The 20,835-nt window shown below is 36.2% G+C and overlaps 1 protein-coding gene across 24 annotated transcripts in view; it reads right to left on the bottom strand.

The window, feature by feature from the left end:
* Positions 1-20,835, bottom strand: part of BAZ2B (bromodomain adjacent to zinc finger domain 2B) — a 419,408-nt gene that overhangs the window by 8,451 nt on the left and 390,122 nt on the right. For 17 of the 24 annotated variants that reach the window (XM_063645961.1, XM_063645960.1, XM_063645968.1 and 14 more), the window contains 5 exons: positions 13,981-14,291; positions 13,459-13,594; positions 9,037-9,183; positions 2,085-2,350; positions 1,331-1,474 (listed from right to left, as the gene is read on the bottom strand). In XM_063645961.1, coding sequence (XP_063502031.1) covers positions 1,331-1,474; positions 2,085-2,350; positions 9,037-9,183; positions 13,459-13,594; positions 13,981-14,291 — 1,004 coding nt within the window. Of the gene's footprint in view, positions 1-1,330; positions 1,475-2,084; positions 2,351-9,036; positions 9,184-13,458; positions 13,595-13,980; positions 14,292-20,835 lie in introns of those variants that run through there. The other 7 variants (XM_063645969.1, XM_063645972.1, XM_063645973.1 and 4 more) reach the window with 2 other exon arrangements.

Raw genomic sequence — 20,835 nt, 5'->3', positions numbered from 1 at the left:
GGCCATGTTAGTTATAAATTTCATTGTGCCATCCACCTAGACAACTATTTTGATAGAACAAACAAAAGAGGCTGGGTGAGGTGGCTCAAGCCTGTAATCCCAGCACTTTAGGAGGTGGAGGCAGGCAGATCACCTGAGGTTAGGAGTTCGAGACCAGCCTGGCTAACATGGTGAAACCCTGTTGATACTAAAAATACAAAAAATTAGCCAGGCATGGTGGCGCACACCTGTAATCCCAGCTACTTGGGAGGCTGAGGCAGGAGAATCACTTGAACCCTGGAGGCGGAGGTTGTAGTGAGCCGAGATGCACCATTGCACTCCAGCTTGGGCAACAAGAGTGAAACTCCATCTCAAAAAAAAAAAGAACAAACAAAAGAACTAGTCCATATCTAGATAACAGTGTTTGCATATTGGAACCAATCAGTACCAATCAATCATTTAAATGCTTCCTTAATTTAGGCAGGTCCCTTCTGTAATTAAAAAATAATAAAACAAAACAGACATAAACCTTTGGACGGCTGTTATTTCATCCTCCAAAGAAATAAATTAGTCATTTGGTCAACCTAGTAAATCACTTGATATATGTGAGGGACACTGATCATTATAAGTTCTATTTAACTGTTCTAAATTGAATATAAATCATAGAGTACAGTTATTTTCACCAAAAGAATGTACAGGAAGAACTAAATAATATACTGGATAATAACAATGTATTAAAATATATATTGTATGAGTATCAGGAAAGCCTCCCAAAGTAAGTAACTTTATTCTTGGAATAGGATTGCAAAGAGAATATGGTAGAGAAGAGCAAATAATAGTTTTCTCTCCCGCATTTAATAAATGGAATTTTGGTATTCTCCAATAACTCACATTAAAGCTCTTAATATGTAAAGCTTCCAAAGATCTTCTATTTCTACATTGTGATAATCTAACAATATTTGAGTCAATTTTTGTTAAATCCATATGACGTGTGGTTGATACTCCATGGATGCAAAATACAAATTCCGGCTTATATGTTACTTACTTTGGGAGGCTCTCCTGATACTTTTCCTTACCTTCAGCTTGGGTTTGTGGTGCTCTTTCAATGTCAAAAGTAGGTTTATTACACTGGTTTTTAATTTCTTAAATAATTTTAGTTGGTTTCTCTTCTATACTATTCTACTTTAACCAAATACACACGTACACACACACACACACACACACACACCCCTGCCTCAAAGGCAGGGCCTATATCTTGCTGTTAATTAAAATATCTTTGGCTCACTACAAATATGCCTAGCATATATCAGGTATTCAATAAATATTTAGTGAACTGAAATGATTTACTTACTGTCCACTACTTAGTTTCTCTCTAATTGTGGAAAAATCCATAGGCTTCTTAATAACTTTCTTATAACCAGGAACAAGTTTCAAGTTTACAGGAAGTAGAAAAGGCCATGCATCCTCATGAGTTTCCATTTCAGTCAGAATCATACTAAAGAAAATAATGTTTGAAATCAGTATCCATACTTTACGACTGTCTTATTTTTTAATTAAAACAGCTTTCAGTTATTATATATATGATATACATGTATATATATGAGACAGGGTCTTGCTCTATCACCCAGGCTGGAGCACAGTGGCACTATCTCAGCTCACTACAACCCCTGCCTCCCGGGTTCAAGTGATTCTCTTGCCTCAGCCCCTCGAGTAGCTGGGATTATGGGTGCATGCCATTACACCCAGATAATTTTTGTATTTTTAGTAGAGACAGGGTTTCACCATGTTGGCCAAGCTGGTCTTGAACTCCTGACCTCAGGTGACCCACCTGTCTTGACCTCTCAAAGTGCTGAGATTTCAGGTGTGAGCCACTGTGCCAGGCCCAATTATAATCTTTCAAATAAAAACTCAATGCAAATTAACATTAAAAGACGATAAAGGAATACATTTACTATACTTTTACTTATACATTTTCTTAACATTTATGCTTTACATTTTTTTATTTACACAAATTGTCAGAAAGAAAGCTTTAATATGGTAAAAGGTTTCTAAACAAATAAAATGGGACATTATAAATATACAGTGCACGAAAATGGAAATAATACCTGCAAAGAGCTAGGTCCTTGGAGTCATCTCTTTTAGGTTTCTTAACTGAAGTAAAACTTTCTTGTTTTGACAAGTTAATAGAAGTGTTTTCCTCCATTTTTCTTTTCTTGAGGTCTTTGTTTCCTCTTTTTAGTGAACTACTTGTAGATGCAGAGTCTTCATCTTCAGTATCTCCTGTTAAAGTTACCTTCTTGCCTTTCTTTGACTCATTAGTCTTTTTTCCTTTGACATGAAGTTTTTTGATTTTTAGAGTTTGACCACTTGCCTTTAATTTAAAAAAAATGAGGTGTAAGAAAGTGACTGTCTACAGACTTTCTATGATTTTAAATTATGAAAGTCTGACAGGAGAAACAAGTAAAAAGAATAACTGATCTAGAATGTTGATAACTATTATTCTTAAGAAAGATCTGTGTATTTTTTCCTCTCATAATATAAGGATAAAATCTAATAAAACATGAAAAGTCTATTCATCTTAAGAATTCTTAAAACTTGAAGATGCTGATCTCATGGTAATTCATCTACAGAAGGTGTCTGTAGTATTCTTTCAGTCTAGGTCACTACTTGAATGAGTTTAAAGATACAAAAGAATTCTCTTTTGGAGCACAACAGAATTAGGAACAAAGATGAATACAAATGAAAATATAGAGATTGTTAATAAGAAAGTTGAAGAGGTAATAAAAAGCCAGGCCAAAAAATGAAAAAGAGCTAAGGAAGTGTCAAATGGACAAGTCCAAGTGATCAAATCTACTAGAAATTGATTTGATTTTTTTTCCTGGATAAAAGATAAAAGGTATTTGCAATAAGAAGCGAGTTCCACAAACTTGTACTTCCCAGGTGTGAACAAAGCAGTGGCGAAAGATGGGGTAAAAAGATGTCTGTTTTTGAGAAAAACAACACAGAAAGAAATGACATAAAGGACATTATACTTGGAATCAAAGGATATGAATTCCAGCTATGGCTCTGCTACTAACTTTAAGCAAAAATATTTGTGAGGCCCTGTTTTCTCACTTAAAAAATAAGGATGACAAGCCACATACTTGCTAAAGTCATTCTAGCTCTAGAATTACATGTAAAAAAGAAATCTCAACGTGGTCTTATGCAATATAACTACAAATTGCAGGCAGCACACTGATGCAACAAGAAGGGTGCCTCACCCTGTATTCATAGAGAAAAAAAAGTCTGCCTTTTGAGAGTTACATGTTATAATAACTATAATAGATCATGAAAGAAAGATACGTAAAGCTCTGGCAACGTATGGCTTTTATTTTTATTTTCCATATATGTGGTACACACCAAACACTTTTAGAAAACTACTATTCTCTTAACCAGATTGTTAAGAAATCCTAGACTGTAAAGTCCCATAATCAGTGTAGCAATAACTTAAAGTTGGCTGCAATCTTTTTTTTTTTTTTTTTTGACGCAGTCTCACTCTGTTGTCCAGCCTAAGAGTGCAGTGGTACACATGGCTTACTGCAGCCTCAACCTCCCGGGCTCAAGACATCCTCCCACATCAGCCACCCGAGTAGCTGGGGCTACGAGTGTGTGCCACCATGCCTGGCTAATAAAGTTGGTTGTATTCTTAAAATTGACTGAAAAACATTCCTTTGGAGTAATTCATAGCAGTTTCTTTGAGGATTTCATGACCCCTGCCAGTACATTACTTAAAAATGCTCTTAAGCAGTTAAAATTATTTGCTTCTTTACTGGTAGGTTAAAGTATAGTTAAGGAGATATTTTAACTGACTAAATAAGGCAAACCATAAATCCAACACTTTCACCATATCATATCAAAGAATCACAACCCCAGTAACTAACTGAAATAATTAGGATGTTTTATTCAGTCTCTTCTCCATTTAGTTATCTATATTCATTAAAATCTGATTATTTTGGGTTTTTATATTACACTGAGCTTTTAGCACTCTGAAATCATTAAAAAAGAGAACTTAATATAATGAAGAAAAAGTCCATTTAACGACAAGTTAGATTAAATAGCTGTGTTACTTAAAACAGAACAAAATTTTATGAATAGTGGGCCAAAACATCCAGTTTCTATTTGAACTAAAATATTATTTGGGATAATTTTCTAACAAATTAATATTCACAATAAGCAAATATGAAATTGGGCCAGGCGCGGTAGCTCACGCCTGTAATCCCAGCACTTTGGGAGGCCAATGGGGGTGGATCGCCTGAGCTCAGGAGTTTGAGACCAGCTTGGCCAACATGGTGAAACCCCATCTCTACCGAAAATACAAAAATTAGCTGGGTGTGGTGGTGCACGCCTGTAATCTCAGCTACTTAGGAGGTTGAGGCACAAGAATCACTTGAACCTAGGAGGTGGAGGTTGCAGTGAGCTGAGATCACACCACTGCACTCCAGCCTGGGTGATGGAATGAGACTCAGCCTCAAAAAGAAAAAGAAAAAAAAAAAAAAGAAAGTATGAAATTGAAATCACAGAATCAAAAAACTTGTGATTTTTTAAAGACAAAAAAATGATGTGTGTCAGCTGATCTCATTAGATAGTGCACATACACATACTTTAAAAGCAAACTTTTATCAAGTTACTCTGTTACCTGATTACTTTGCTCTTGGGCAGGGCATCCCTCCAACCCCCATCACCTTTTCTTGGCTAGAGTACAAATTCAGAGAGGAACTTGGTGGGTCTTAAGCAAAACTTATCAGATTTCATGAACAATGGCACATATCTTTCTTGTTTATATATTGATAGAAGTCACGAACTGGTGGCTCACAGGCTCCAAACAGGCCACAGAATATATTTGGTTCATATAATGCTTGTGGAAATTCTGAATTTGTTTCCAATATTTAATATTTGGGAGGACATAAAAATCCATAGTCTCGACTTCCCTTGAAATATTAGTGGGTTCTGGAACATGGGGCCCACATTCCTACATGACAACAATTGGGTGGAGTTGAGCTTTGACTATTAAATTTAAATAGGGCCATGACTCCTCTGTTTGCCACAGTGCCCCCGAGGGGTCCAATGAACTTTTTCATGTCATTTACTTGGCTTTTGTAGGCACTGAAGTTTGAAATGTCTAATATGTGAGTTTGTGTGTATATGTGTGTGTGTATCTAAGAGTGTATATTCATATAATTGGCCCTCCATATCTGCAGGTTCTACATCTGTGGATTCAACCAGCTGCAGATGGAAAATATAAAACAAAGGCCGGGTGCAGTGGCTCATGCCTGTAATCCCAGCACTTTGGGAGGCCGAGGCAGGCAGATAACTTGAGGTTAGGAGTTCAAGACCAGCTTGGCCAACATGGCAAAACCCCATCTCTACTAAAAATACAAAAGTTAACCAGGCATTGTGGTGCATGCCTGTAATCTCAGCTACTCAGGAGGCTGAGGCAGGAGAATCGCTTGAACCCGGGAGGCGAAGGTTGCAGCAGTGAGCCACGATCATGCCACTGCACTCCAGCCTGGGCAACAGAGTGAGACTCTGTTTTAACAGGAAAAAAAAAAAAAAAGAAAATATAAAGCAAAAAATCTAACCCCCTCATAACAAAACAACAATAAAAAATAATGAATAAAAAAATATAGTCTAACAACTATTTGCATAGCATTTACATTTTATCGGGTATTACAAATAATCTAGAGATGACTTAAAGTATATGGGAGAATGAGTGTAGGTTATATGCAAATAATATTCCATTTTATATAAGCAACTTGAGCATCTGTGACTCTGGTATCCATGGTGGATCCTGGAGTTAATCCCTTGCAGATACTGAGGTATAGCTATGTTGTATATATATGCACACACACACACACAAACACATACGTATCTTTTCGATTCTGTGATCCTGTGATCACATATATACATACATACACACACACACACACACACACACATGCAGAGTAAAAACAGTTAATCAGTATAATGTATGCAGAAAAAGCCACTTGAGAGCAAGGTGTATGTATAGTATAAATATTTTTAAATAACTATGAATTAAATTGAAAGATACTTTAAAAATCTTAACTCTTCCTTATATATCAAAATCAATGTTTAGAGTTTTATTGTTGTAAGAAACATCTAGTTCACTACATTTAAAAAACAAAAAAAGCAGAAGCTTAGAAAGCTGTATTCACATAGAACGGCTTGAATGAGATTACAGATCTTATGTCTCCAAGTCTATTCCTTGAATGGTAGATAGCTAGGATACTAATTTAAGAAAATTTATTGAAAACAAACGTCCAATGACCTACCAGGTGATACTCCCAAGACCAAAAACACTAATCTGTTAGTAATTCATAGAGTATTAGAGAAACTTTCTATAACTTAACAGTTATGAAGTCAAAATTTTATGTACAATCAGTGATACTCCCAAGACCAAAAACACGAATCTGTTAGTAATTCATAGAGTATTAGAGAAACTTTCTATAACTTAAGTTATGAAGTTATAAGATAATTTTATGTACAATCAGTGAAGACTGCTGTTAAGTTATATTTAACTACGTATGACAACAATGATCAATGAGAATAATCAAAATAATCAAAAAATGATTATTAGTGAATATGATGCCATGTAAGGCCACTTGCTATCTTGTGAAATATAGTCTAAAATATAAAGTATTAAAATAAACATTTCACAGAACTATAAAGTTATAAAAACTTTCACATGTATGACCTTATTTGATCTTCACAAATCCCCACAAAGCAGATACTATCCCATTTTACAGATGATAACCTTGAGGCAAAAAAAGCACTCCAATGTTTACAGATCAGGGAGATGGGGAGAAATCAATGAAGGAGATTTGAGAAGAAGCAAAGTCTGGAAAGAAAACCAGGAGAGTATGGTATCCTAGAAGTCAAGTGAAAATCAGTGTTTCAAGGAGGAGAGAGTGTTCAGCTCTATCAAATGTAATAATAGGCCAGATGACATAGGCACTGATCACTGGAGTGAGAAATGTGAATGCTGTTTGTGGCCACGATAAGAGCACTTTTGGAGAAGCTGTGGAGGTGAAAATCTATAGTGAGTTCAAGAGTGAATCAGGGCCGAGTGTGGTGTCTCACACCTGTAATCCCAGACATCGGAGGCTGTAGTGCGAGGATCAGCTGAGCCATAGCGAGAACCCATCTCTACAAAATTAAAAAAAAAATAGCCAGGCATAGTGGCACAGGCCTGTAGTCCCTGCTGCTTGGGAGGCTGAGGTGAGAGGATCACTTGAACCTGGGGGACTCAAGACTGCAGTAAACCGTGATAGTGTCACTACATTCCAGCCAAGGCAACAGATCAAGATTCTGTCTTAAAAAACAAAGAGTGAACCAGAAGAGAGATATTAGATAGAACCAGAACAAAAAATTTTCCAAGTGTTTTTCTGTAAATGGAAGGAAAAAATGGAGGAACTGATCAAGGGAGAAGTGAGGACAGAAGAGGGTTTTTGTTCAGTTTTCTTAAGACGGGAGAGATAGCAGCACATCAGTAGGCTAAAGAGAGGAACCCAGTGGAGAAGGAGAAATTGGTGATGCACGAGAAGGGAGAACTGCTGGAATAATATTCCCAAGGAAGTAAGAATGGATGGGATCTGAGGCACAAGTGGGAAAATTCGCTTAGTTAGGAGTTCATGGCAACAGCAGAGAAGGTAAGGTATGTGAGCCCGGATGCAGAAGGACAGCAGATGTGGTGGCAAGACGTGGTATTTTCTTCCGATGGCTTCCATTTTCTCAGCTGAATGACAGTAAGTTGAGAATGAAGATGGAGGAGACAGAGCTAGAGATAAATTATTGACATCATTAAAGGCCTCTAACACCTTATTTATTTATTTATTAATTTAGAGATGGAGTCTCACTCTGTCACTCAGGCTGCAGTGCAGTGTGGCATGATCTGGGTTCACTGCCACCTCCACCTCTGAGGTTCAAGCGGTTCTCCTGCCTGAGCCCCTCAAATAGTTGGGACTACAGGCATGTGCCACCACTAATTTTTGCCTGGCTAAAATTTTGTATTTTTAGTAGAGATGGGGTTTTGCCATGTTGGCCAAGCTGGTCTTGATCTCCTGGCCTCAAGTGATCTGCTCGCCTTGGCCTCCCAAAGTGCTTGAATTACAGGCATGAGCCAATATATCCAGGCCTTAATGCCTTGAATTTAAAGGCTGAGTATTACACAGCTATATTCAGATACAAAGGTATAGGTGCTAGAGAAATCAGAGAGTTGCATTAACCAGAATAATGGTTTTACCAAGGGCAGAGGCAGGCAAAGGACCTAATGGTGGAAGCAATGATTGGGATAATGGGATAATGACACATAAGACAGAATAGGAGGAAAGAGAGGACATGAAGTGGGAGAGCAACAGTGAAAAGTCTTAAGACAAACTGAAAGTCCTGGTGAGATCCAAGGATTGTTGGAGTTGAAATGCTGCAGGGAGTGAACTGGAAGGGAAGAAAGGAGGTGGACAGATGGATGTTTGAAGTGAGTTTATGGAGAGGCGGTAGTTAATAATTAGGTTAAGAGATTGTTAACAATTAGCTTACTGTTAATAATTAGGTTAAGAGATTAAACATGGGAGAAAGTAACTGAGGTAGGGAATACCTAGAGTCTGCCTTCAAAAATAAACACCATAAAATTCTGCATTTTGATCTAGTAATTAAAAAGTTGTTTGGAGCCGGGTGCAGTGGCTTGCATTTGTAATTCCAGTGACTTGGCAGGCTGAGGTAGGAAGACTGCTTGAGGCCAGGGATGAGACCACTGTAGGCAACATAGCAAGACCCTATCTCTCTCACACACACACAAAAAAATTAGCTGGGTGCAGTGCACACCTGTAGTCTCAGCTACTCAGGAGATTGAGGCCAGAGGATTGCTTGAGCCCAGGAGTTTTAGGCGGTAGTGGGCTATGATCATACCACTGCACTCCAGTCTGGGCAACTGAGACCCTGTATTAAAAAATAATAATAAAAAGATACAATAAAATAAAAAGTTTAGTTTTAGATCGGTCTTACCTTAGCAATGCAAGCTGGACAAAACCAGTCTCCATCTGGGATTGTTGTAATCTTGGGTCTATGGCAGTAGGTATGACAGCCTTTGTCACAGCCATCACAAAGAAGAAGCAGTTCTTCATTATCTCCCTTTCGACAGATTTGGCAGTACTATAATACATGAAAAATCACTTAAAATTAACCCTCTGCCATGAATAATAGTTACTGGGATGTTAAACACACCATAATTCCTAATTTATATTAGTAATGAACATTCCGCTTGCTAACAAATATACAGTAGCCATACACATCTATGTATCTTTCGTTACACAGATATGGACCACATGACGGGTGAGCAGTTCTATTGGGGTAAATGCACATTTCAAGTACACTGCAAAGAACAAAGCTAGAGGCAGAATGCCTTGCACACACTTCAGAAGCATGTACACATTAACATACGAAATAATTAACATGACATTAGAGCACATAAAGCAATGAATAGCTTTAATACATGGCGTTTTATTTGTTTAATGTGCTTCATCTTTTGCTTATCTTAGCATCCTCATGATATCCTGAGAAAGAAATAAGAGTTAGAGTATTTTTTAAAATCAAAATTAGAAAACTTGTATTAGTATCATAATTATGTATAATGAAAAGATAACCCTAGATTTTTGACTAATTCATCTATATATTGTGATAGACTGGAAAATGTGTTCAAACCAGGAAACTTTGAAAATCAACCCAAATCAAACATGTGTCACAAGTGCAGAAAATGGATCCTACAAAATAGTTTCTAAGGAAAAAAAGATACAATACATGTAAGAAGTTAAGGTCATTATTTATTGTTTTAGAATTAAAAATAAAACCAGTTGTTTTCTACTGAAAATTTTCTAATATAATTAAAGACTTTAAATCTGCAAAAAGAAGACATTTCCATGTACACATACTCTGTACAGTAAGTTTTACAAAGGAAAGAAGAAAGGTTAGACAAGTAAAAACTTCCAAGATGGCTTTAAAAGACGGTAAGCACTAACACTGTTTTTTGACATCTAGTTCATACTCCAGTCACAAAAGAAAATGTCCTGCAGTCCATATTTTTAAAAATGAAAACATTTAACCAGAAATCATTTAAACTGCTTTAAAGTTAGGTATTTATACACTGTTAAAAACAAAATAGCTTAACTGTTCAAACTTACTTTAATTTTCAATGCAACTTTGTATCTTAGTCTGGGAAAGTCTAAAATGGTCTTATATAACTTAGTATGTAAACCAATGATAGTTGTAGAATCTTATCAAAACAGCAGACACACCATTCAAGTTAACAAATGTTTATCAAGTGCATATACTATATATTTCATATTAACATTGGCATGGTTACCAAGAGCAAAAGCAGCAGTTTAACATTCCAACAATCAGTATCTATTTTTTGACCTTTCCTAACATCACCATCACTGAATACCTTAAGATGGTGTTGTTTCTCTATATTTGAGTTACATCATTAAAACTTCTATTGTAAAAGTATTCACTGAGAAATAACAATTGCAAGGTTATATGTATATCCCTGTACCAACACAATTTAAAAATCAGATTCATGAACATAAGTAAATACTCATTATTTTCTCTACTAGGCAACTATAAATACTACAAGATCTGTCTTACATCTCACACTTAGGATTTAAAAATAAAAGTATTTCCTGATACTTTTAAAGAAAGGGTGACAGATATCAAACTCTTAACAATTTTGAAAAATTATAGTAATGGCTCACAATATGTTACAGTAAATATATTATTATTTGGTTTTAATTCCTCTGCTACTACAGTAAAAAATAGTGAATGCTGCCTACTGTTTAACAACAATATAAAGCATGCTGTGGGTAGAGAATTATCTGGAGGCAAATTATGACAACTCCCTCTTTTTCTTGGTGAGCTTGGTCTTTGTCCAAAAGGGTATTTCTAAAGATATTGAGCACTTTAATATTTTGTTAAGACTTACTATGAGGATTACTACAGGCACTGTTACGTCTCTAAAGGTTATAAAGTGCTTCTTAATCTTTGAATATGAAACACTGCCTTCTTTTCAAGGTAGTTTCATAGCAAAAAATGTATTATTAAGCATTTTAAAAAGGAAATGAAGATTGTGAGAGATGGAGTTATATGATTAACAAGGCTAGATAAAGAACAAGAGAAAGGTTAATGAATTTGCAAAAATGGAAATAAAGCTATAGATTGCAGAATTTAAATATATCAATATAAAAGCAGGTTTTGATACAAGTTTTAGGTTTCTGTGTATAAGTTTATAATAAAACTGAACACATCATGATGATTGCTTTGATGTAGATAAGAAAAATATAAATACAAATTTCATTTTGTTCTAGGACTTAATCTTTTTTTTCAATTTTATTTACAGACAAGGTCTCATTATGTTGCCCAGGATATAGTGCAGTGGGTATTCTCAAGTGTGATCACAGCACACTATAGCCTCGAACTCTTGGGCTCAAATGATCCTGCCTTGGCTTCTGGAGTAGCTGGGACTATCAGCATGCACCACCATACCTGGCAAGAAATCAGTCTCAGTTTCTCTCTCTCTTTTTTTAAAAATCATTATTGCCTAGATCTCACCAAATATATTTGTCTAAGGTGACATTCAAGCTGGTTTTAACAATAATTTTTAGAAGGAAAAAATATTTGTACCTGGTAAAAACACTATTAAATGAATTGAACAGTGCCTTAAAATTTATAGTAAATTCCGGGCCAGGTGTGGTGGCTCATGCTTGTAATCCCAGCACTTTGGGAGGCCAAGGCAGGCGGATCATTTGAGTTCAGGAATTCGAGACCAGCCTGGCCAACATGGTGAAACACTGTCTTTACTGAAAATACAAAATTTAGCTGGGCATGGTGGTGCACGCCTGTAATCCCAGCTACTCGGGAGGCTGAGGGCAGGAGAATCGCTTGAACCCAGGAGACTGAGGTTGTAGTGAGCTGAGATTGTGCTACTGCACTCCAGCCTGGGCAACAGAGACTCTGTCTCAAAAAAAAAAAAAAAAAAAAAAATATATATATATATATATAGTAAATTCCAATCTGAATTGAGAAAGACCCTGTATTCCAGCACATTATGAAACTGCAGATTCATAGATATTTTAGGAAGCAGTGAAAAACCATAGAAGAAATGTAATTTATTTGTGTGGAATTAATAAGGCCTTGAGTAGTCTAAGCATAAAGGTAAAAACGAAAGAAAGAATGCTAAGTTATTTAAGAATCAATTCTTTTCTTCAGGGAAACAACCATTTTAAGTAAAGGAATTTCACCTTTAACTATTCATGAAAAGAATCTCAAATGTTTAAATTTTAAAGCTAGTCTGTAATTCAAAGTAAATGGTAACCAGGCATGGTGGCTCGCGCCTGTAATCCTAGCACTTTGGGAGGCTGAGGCAGGCGGATCACCTGAGGTCAAGAGTTTGAGACTAGCTTTGCCAACATAGTGAAACCCCGTCTCTTCTAAAAATACAAAAATTAGCCAGGTATGCTGGTGGGTGCCTGTAATCCCAGTTACTCAGGAGGCTGATGCAGGAGAATCGCCTGAACCCAGGAGGCGGAGGTTGCAGTGAGCCAAGATTGTGCCACTGCACTCCAGTCTGGGTGAGCGAGACTCTGTCTCAAAAAGCAAACAAACAAAAAAGCAAATGTTAAAGTAATTCATAAAAGACTACATATAATAGATAATTCTATATATGATAATATAAAAGAGGTAAGAGGGACACTTGTACGTGATTTAAAGTAAATATTTCTCTGGAAAACATGAATTATAGCTCTGTATTTTGAACACACACCATTTTGGTGCCTGATACAAAATAGAGATTTTTGTGATAAACTAAATGATAAACTAATTAGGGTTGTAGAAAAAAGGTGAAAAATCAATTTTAATTAGTAGAGGAAAGACTAAAGGATCTACTATTCATGTCAACCACATCTGATGCCAAATACATGATATAAGCACATAAACTAAGAGTTCTCTGCTTATCTTGTATTTACTTATCTAAGTGCTTCTTAGAATTAAGAAATGAAAACTGATAGAAAAAGACATTTTAGCAATGCAGTAATATAGCAGGTAATGTTAGCAATGGAACTGTTTACTATAGTGAAACGGCCTTCAAGATTTAGATTAACAACTATTGTGCTGACGGAATGCGGGAGACAACTTCAGTTAGAGTTATAAATGATATTCAAAGGAGGCAGAAGCAAGGTTTTAAAAAATAAAAGATAACACATTTGAAAGCTTCCTTCAGTAAGGAGTAAAGTATCGAAAATCTTTTAGCATTAGAAAAACTCTCAAATATAGCATACATTATTATGACAATAGGTAACGTATAATTAAGAAAGATCTGGAGGTTGGAAGAAATAGGACAAAGTAAATTAGTTATAATATTTCTTAAATAAAAACACTTACAACTTTCATAATTGATTTTTCCCATGCTATTGATTTCTGTAATTGCTGAATGCACAGAGCTACCTGTGCAGCACTGCGAGCTTCTGATAATGCCCTTCTCCATACCCTGAGCCCTGGAGCAATATCCTCTTCAATTCTGCATTGAAATATAGAAAAATTAAGTAGGTCATGTCCACACTTAACGATTACTGAATGTGAAACAATCATCACACTGAAAGCCAAGCAATGACAAAAACATGTAACAGCCAATAAGTATAAGGTTTAAGCAACTAAATTTGATGTAGTGCACAGACTGTGGCTACGTGCCTCAAAGCTTAGTCACAACCAGGTAAATGTAAGATCACTTTGCAGGATTATCAACGCACATAACAAAAAAAAAAGTTTTTACAAAGCACCATGCAAATAGCATGATCCGTATGGATCACAGACATACAAGAAGATACATAGATAACAGGCAATAGAAAATAGGCTCCAATTAGCAAAGAAGCACAATAATTTTTCAAGTTAATCTCAATAACCTACCCGTCACCATCACCACTAACGGATGGTGCAGGAGCAGGGACAGTAACTGTGCCCACATTATCCAGTTTGATCTGAATGGTGGTACTTAAGGGGCTCTTCAGATACCTTCTTTCAATGTTCCGCTCCAAATCAGCCAGCCTGGTTACAGCTATATCTAGGGGGTTGTCACTCTTCCGTTCTAGTGCATGTGCACTGCTTTCGTCTTCGCCAGTAAATTCTCCATCATGCTCCTTGCACAATTTAGTAAATGACTTATGTTCAAAATATACCAAGTCCTCCCTTTCTGATGCAGGCTCTGGACACATCCAACCCTATATATCAAGAGAATAGTGTTATTATGGTTTTCTGTTAAAATGCTAGGTGGGTGAATTACCTTTACTTAAAATACAGCATTGGATACTGGCAGATCTCAAGGATCGTTACTAAAAGATTTTACCTTGTGTTTCCTAAAACTAGGTGGAAATAAGAAGAAAAAAATTAAAAGAAATAGTTGTAAGAAAAGTTTGAAAAATAAAATTTATAAACTTTTGATATTATAAAAGGTATAAGAACAATCAGCAAAATATTTTGAAGGATTTTAGACTAAAATGCTTATCAGTTTCATGGGATCACTTAAATGGAAATCTCTGGGTAGCCTCTGAGCCTTTGCTCTTCCTTTCTGTTTTCATTCCTTCCATTATTCTTCTGTACAGGTCCTTCTGTGCTCACCATTTTTCCTTTGACTGCAGGGGCTTCAAATATGCTATTACCTTTATCTGTATTGCTTTTCTCTGCTCCTCTTCACCTAGTTAACGCCACTCATTTTGTAGCTCTCATGTTAAGATAAACTTTAACATGAAAGGATCCTGATAGGAATTGTTTCCTGACCTCTTTCAGGAGCTAAGTCCCTCTCTGACAGGTTCTCATAGGACCATGCTCCTTAGCCTTGTCATAAATGCAATTTTATAGTAGTGTGATTATTTGATGAATATTTTTCTACTTCTAAATTCCATGAGAGCAGGGACTATGTCTGCTTTTACTCATTTATCTCCAGTACAGTGCAGGCAAATAATGGGCACTCAATACATGTATGTTGACTGAACAATCAATGATCCTATAGCTCAAAATCCTTCAAAGATTTCCTGTTCTTTAGGAAATGTTCACCATGGCATTCAAGTACCTCAATCTATCCCTTTTCATGTTCCCATTCACACATCTTATGTTGCAGTCAAATTCTATAATTTGCTCTTCCACAAACATGGGATAAGCTTCCCAATCCTCGTGCTCTGCTCATGCTGTTCCTACTTCCTGGTATGATATTCCCTGGTCTCTAATTGTCCAAACCATACTCATTTTCTTAAGTTCCATTTCAACTTCTAAATGAAATCTTCCATGATCTTTTCCATATCTCTGCCAGAAGTCAGTATTCTTTTTCTAAATTCATACATTACTCTGTTCTCAACAATCAGCTACTAGATTCTGCATATATGTATATGTCTGATCTCCCTATTATACGACAAGCTTTCTGATGGTAGGAACAACACTTTATCCAACTTTTTGGTGTCCACTGCCTGAGATGCAATAGGTATTTAATAAATGCATATTAAGTGAAAAATGGAATAAACATCTCTTCAGACATAATTATTTTATCTTATATACTAAGATCAATTCTTCCCCTTTAACTCAGTAGAATATTTATATTTAGAAAGGAAGGATGGACTCTAAAATGGTGGCACAGATGCAAGCTGGCTTCAGTTCCTGCCCCCAATGCCCCCCATCCCTGCCGCCAACCACTCAGAAAACCCAAAATAAATATATGGCACTGAGACGATCACCAGCAACATCCCAAAATTCAAACATGAGGATGAGACAGTTCCTGGGGCAAGAGAGAGGTGAAAAAACTCTGAGCAGATGGTAAGAGAATTGGACTTCCATATCCACGATGCTTCTCTACCCTCATTCTGCTGGGAACCAAGCACACAGAAAATTTCCCCGTAACTCACAGTTTCTACACTGAAAAAAGTGAGATCGAGATAGACAACCAACTTATCCACTATGAAAAACAGTGTGAAAGTTCCTCAAAAATCTAAAAATAGAACTACCATACGATCTAGCAATTCCATTAGTGGGTATACATAGAAAAGAAAGAAAATCAATATATGGAAGAGATATTTGTACTCCCATATTTACTGCAGCAATATTCACCATAGCTAAAATATGGAATCAACCTAAATGCCCATCAACAGATGAATGGATAAAGAAAATGCAGTATATTTATAGGATGGAATATTATTCAGTCATAAAGAAGAATGAAATCCTGTTATTTGCAGCAAAATGGATGGACTGGAGGACATTATCCTGGGTGAAATAAGCCAGATACAGAAAGACAAACTATTATATGTTCTCACTCATATGTGAGAACTAAAAAAGCTACTCTACTCTAGAATGTAGAGAGTAGACTGGTGGTTACCAGAGGCTGAGAAGGGTAGGGAGACAGTGAGAGTAAGAGAAATTGATTAATGGGTACAAATATATGGTTTGACAGAAGAAATAGGAGAATACATAAAGACAATTAGACAAAATCTGGAAAACAATTCATGATTTGAATGAGAAAATCAACAGAGACAGATATAAAAAAAAGAACCAAACCAGAAGTTCTAGAGCTAAATAATTCAATGAATAAAAAAAAAATACAAGACTAGATAAAAAATACAGACTATACCAAGGAGAAGAAAGAATTTCTGAACCCAAAGACAGGTCTTTTGAAGTAACACAGGCAGACCAAGGGCGGGGGGGGGCAGGGGGGGAGAAAGAAAGGAAAACAAAGAAAAAGGAAAAAAGAATGAAACAGCCTATAGGATTTATGGGACACCATTAAGCAAACAAATATTCCTGTGGGTGTTACACAAGGTGAAGAGAAGGGAAAAGGTGAGGAAAAAAAATTTAATGAAATAATAGCAGAAAACATTCCACGTCCTGGGAGAAAGAGGAAAATTCAGGTACAGGAAGTTTGAAGAATCCCAAGAAATTCAACCCAAACAGGTCCTCTTTGAGGCATATTATAGTCACCCTGTAAGAAGTCAAAAGACAAAGAATTCTGAAAGCATTAAAAGTGTTAAGTCACATATAAGGAAATCCCCATTAGACTAACAGTGGATTTCTCAGCAGAAACCTTATGGGCCAGGAGAGAATGGGATGATATATTCAAAGTAGTGAGAGAAAAAAAACCCTGCCAGCCAAGAATATTATACCCAGCAAAGCTAGCCTTCAGAAATGAAGGAGAAAAAAAATCTTTTACAGACTGAGGGAAACTGAAGGAATTCATCACCACTAGACTAAACATGCAAGAAATGCTCAAGGAGTCCTATGTCTGAAAGTAAAAAGATGATAACCACCATCATGAAAATATGAAACTATAAAACTCACTGGGAAAGCTAATACACAAAGGAGAAAGAGAAAGGAAATTATTACACACATAATTTTAAAAAGCCTGATGATAAACTATATCCCTACGGAAAAACACCCAGCCACAAAAATAAATAATAATCAAGGAAGTAAGGAACAAAGGATTATACAAAACAACAGAAAAGCAATCAATAAAATGACAAGAGTAAGCACTCACCTATAAATAATAATCTTGAATGTAAATGAATTAAATTTCCCATTTAAAAGACATAGACTGGCTGGATTAAAAAAAACAAGGCCCAACTATATGCTGCCTGTAAGAAACTCCCCTCACCTGTAAAGACATATGTAGACTGAAAGTGAATGGATGGATAGAAATAGCCCATGCAAATGAAAACCAAAAATGAAGAGGAATAGTTATGTCAGATAAAAAAAAAAACAAAAAAACAAACAAACTTCAAGTTAAAAGCTGTAAAAAGAGACAAAGAAGGACAATTATATAATAAAGGTACCAATTCAACAAGAGAACATAATAATTATAAATATATATGCACTCAATACAGGAGCACTCAATACATAAAGCAAATATTATTAGATCCAAATGTAGAGGTAGATCCTAATATGATAATGGCTGGGGATTTCAACATCCCACTGTCAGCACTGAATAGATTTTCTAGACAGAAAATCAACAAAGTAACATCAAATTTAATCTGCACCATAGACCAAACGGACACGTACAGAACATTTCATCCACCAGCTGCAGAATACACATTATTTTCATCAGCACATGGAACATATGCCAGGACTGACCATATGTTAGGACTCAAATCTCAAAAAATTTTAAAAATTTGAAATCATATCAAGTATCTTCTCTGACTACATGGAAATAAACTATAAATCAGTAACAAGAGGAACATTTAAAACCATACAAATACATGAAATGTAAACAACAGGGTCCTGAACAACCACTGGGTAAAAGAAGAAATTAAGAATGAAATTTAAAAATTCCTTGAAATAAATGAAAATAGAAACACAACATTCCAAAATGTATGGGACACAGCAAAGGCAGTATTAAGAAGCAAGTTTATAGCAATAAATACCTACATCAATAAAGTAGAAATATTTCAAGTAAACAATCTAGCAATGCCCTTCAAGTAACTGGAAATGCAAGAACAAATCAAACCCCAAATTAGTAGAAGGAAAGAAACAATAAAGATCAGAGCAGAAATAAACCAAATTGAGACAAAAATACAAAAGATCAACAAAACAAAAAGTTAGTTTTCCTAACAATAAAATACCTAGGAATGCAGCCAACCAGGGAGGTGAAAGATCTCTACATGAAAATTACATCACACTGCTCAAAGAAATCAGAGATGATACAGATGGAAAAACATCCCATGCTCATAGATAGGAAGACTAAATATTACTAAAATGGCCATACTGCCCAAAGCAATTTACAGATTTAATGCTATTCCTATAAAACTACCAATGAAATTCTTCTTTGAACTAGAAAAAACTATTTAAAAGTTCATACAGAACCAAAAGAGAGCCCAAATAGCCAAGGCAACTTCGCTTCTTGGGCTCAAGCCATTCTCCCACCTCAGCCTCCCAAGTAGCTGGGACTATAGGCATGTGCCACTATGCCCAGCTAATTTTTGTATTTTTTGTAGAGAAGCGGTTTTGCCATGTTCCCCAGGCTGGTCTCAAACTCCTGAGCTCAAGTGATCCTCTCACCTCGGCCTCCCAAAGTTCTGGGATTACAGGCATGAGCCACTGTGTCCAGCCTCAGCAGCATTTTGATACATGAACAATGAATTCACTAAAAAAGAAATCAAGCAGGCAATCCCATTTACAATAGCTACCAAACAAACAAGCAAAAACAAAAACAAAAATCCAACTCTAGGAGTAAATTTAATCAAAGAAGTGAAAGACCTTTACAAGGAAAACTATAAAACACTGATGAAAAAAAAAACTGAAGAGGATGAGAGGATACAACCATGCTTATGGATCGGAAGAATCAATATTGTTAAAATGACAATACTACCCAATGCAATCTGCAGATTCAACACAATCCCTATCAAAACACTAATGACATTCTTCACAGAAACAAAGAAAAAATATTAAGCTTTGTGTGGAATTACAAAAGACTGAATAGCTAAAGCAATCCTGAGCAACAAGAACAAAGCTGGAGGTATCAGACTACCAAGACTTCAAAATAAACTACAAAGCTGTAGTAATCAGAACAGCATGGTACAGGCATAAAAACTGACACATAAACCAATGGGATAGAATAGAAAACCCAGAAATTAATCCACACCTCTACAATCAACTGCTTTTTAACAAAGGTGCCAAGAATGCTCATTGTGAAAAGAATAGTCTCTTCAATAAATGGTGCCAGGAAAACTGGATATCCATATGCAGAGGAATGAAAGTAGACCCTCACCTCTTATCCTATACAAAAATAACTCAAAATAGATCAAAGACTTAATGTAAGACCCCAAATGATAAAACTACTAGAAGAAACAGGACATTGGTCTGGGAAAATATTTTATATATAAAACTTCAAAAGCACAGGTAACAGAGGCAAAAATAAGCAAATGCGATTACATCAAATGAAAAAACTTCTGTACAGCAAAGGAAAAAGTCAACAGAGTGAAAAGAAAATCCTCCAAATGGGATAAAATATTTGCAAATAATACATCTGAAAGGAGATTAATATCCAGGATATACAAGGAACTCAAACATCTCAACAGCAAAAACCAAACAATCTGATTAAAAATGGGCAAATAATCTGAACAGACATTTCTCAAAAGAAGACATATACATGGCTAACAAATATATGAAAAAATGCTGAATATCACCACTCACCAGGGAAATGCAAATCAAAGCCACAATGAGATATTATCTCACCGCAGTTAGAATGGCTATTATCAAAAAGAAAAAAAACGGCCGGGCGCCGTGGCTCATACCTGCAATCCCAGCACTTTGGGAGGCTGAGGCAGGAAGATCATGAAGTCAGGAGATCAAGATCCCGTCTCTACTAAAAATACAAAAAAATTAGCTGGGTGTGGTGGCAGGCGCCTGTAGTCCCAGCTACTCGGGAGGCTGAGGCAGCAGAATGGCGGGAACCCAGGAGGTGGAGCTTGCAGTGAGCCGAGATCACGCCACTGCACTCCAGAGCCTGGGCGACAGAACAAGACTCCATCTCAAAAAAAAAAAAAAAAAGAAAAGAAAAGAAAAAAAAAAATGAGATGCTGGTAAGAATGCATAGAAAAGGGAACTCTTACATACTGTTGGTGGCAATGTAAACTAGTACAGCCACTATGAAAAACAGTATGTAGGTTCCTCAAGAAACTACAAATAGAGCTATCATATGATCCAGCAATCCTACTACTGGGAATTTATCCAAAGGAAAAGAAAATTGTCGTATTGAAAAGACATCTGGCCGGGTGTGGTGGCTCATGCCTGCAA

This window comes from Symphalangus syndactylus, chromosome 9 (genome assembly GCF_028878055.3).
Source record: "Symphalangus syndactylus isolate Jambi chromosome 9, NHGRI_mSymSyn1-v2.1_pri, whole genome shotgun sequence".
Lineage (NCBI taxonomy): Eukaryota > Metazoa > Chordata > Mammalia > Primates > Hylobatidae > Symphalangus > Symphalangus syndactylus.
This window is presented reverse-complemented; position numbering and strand designations above follow the sequence as displayed.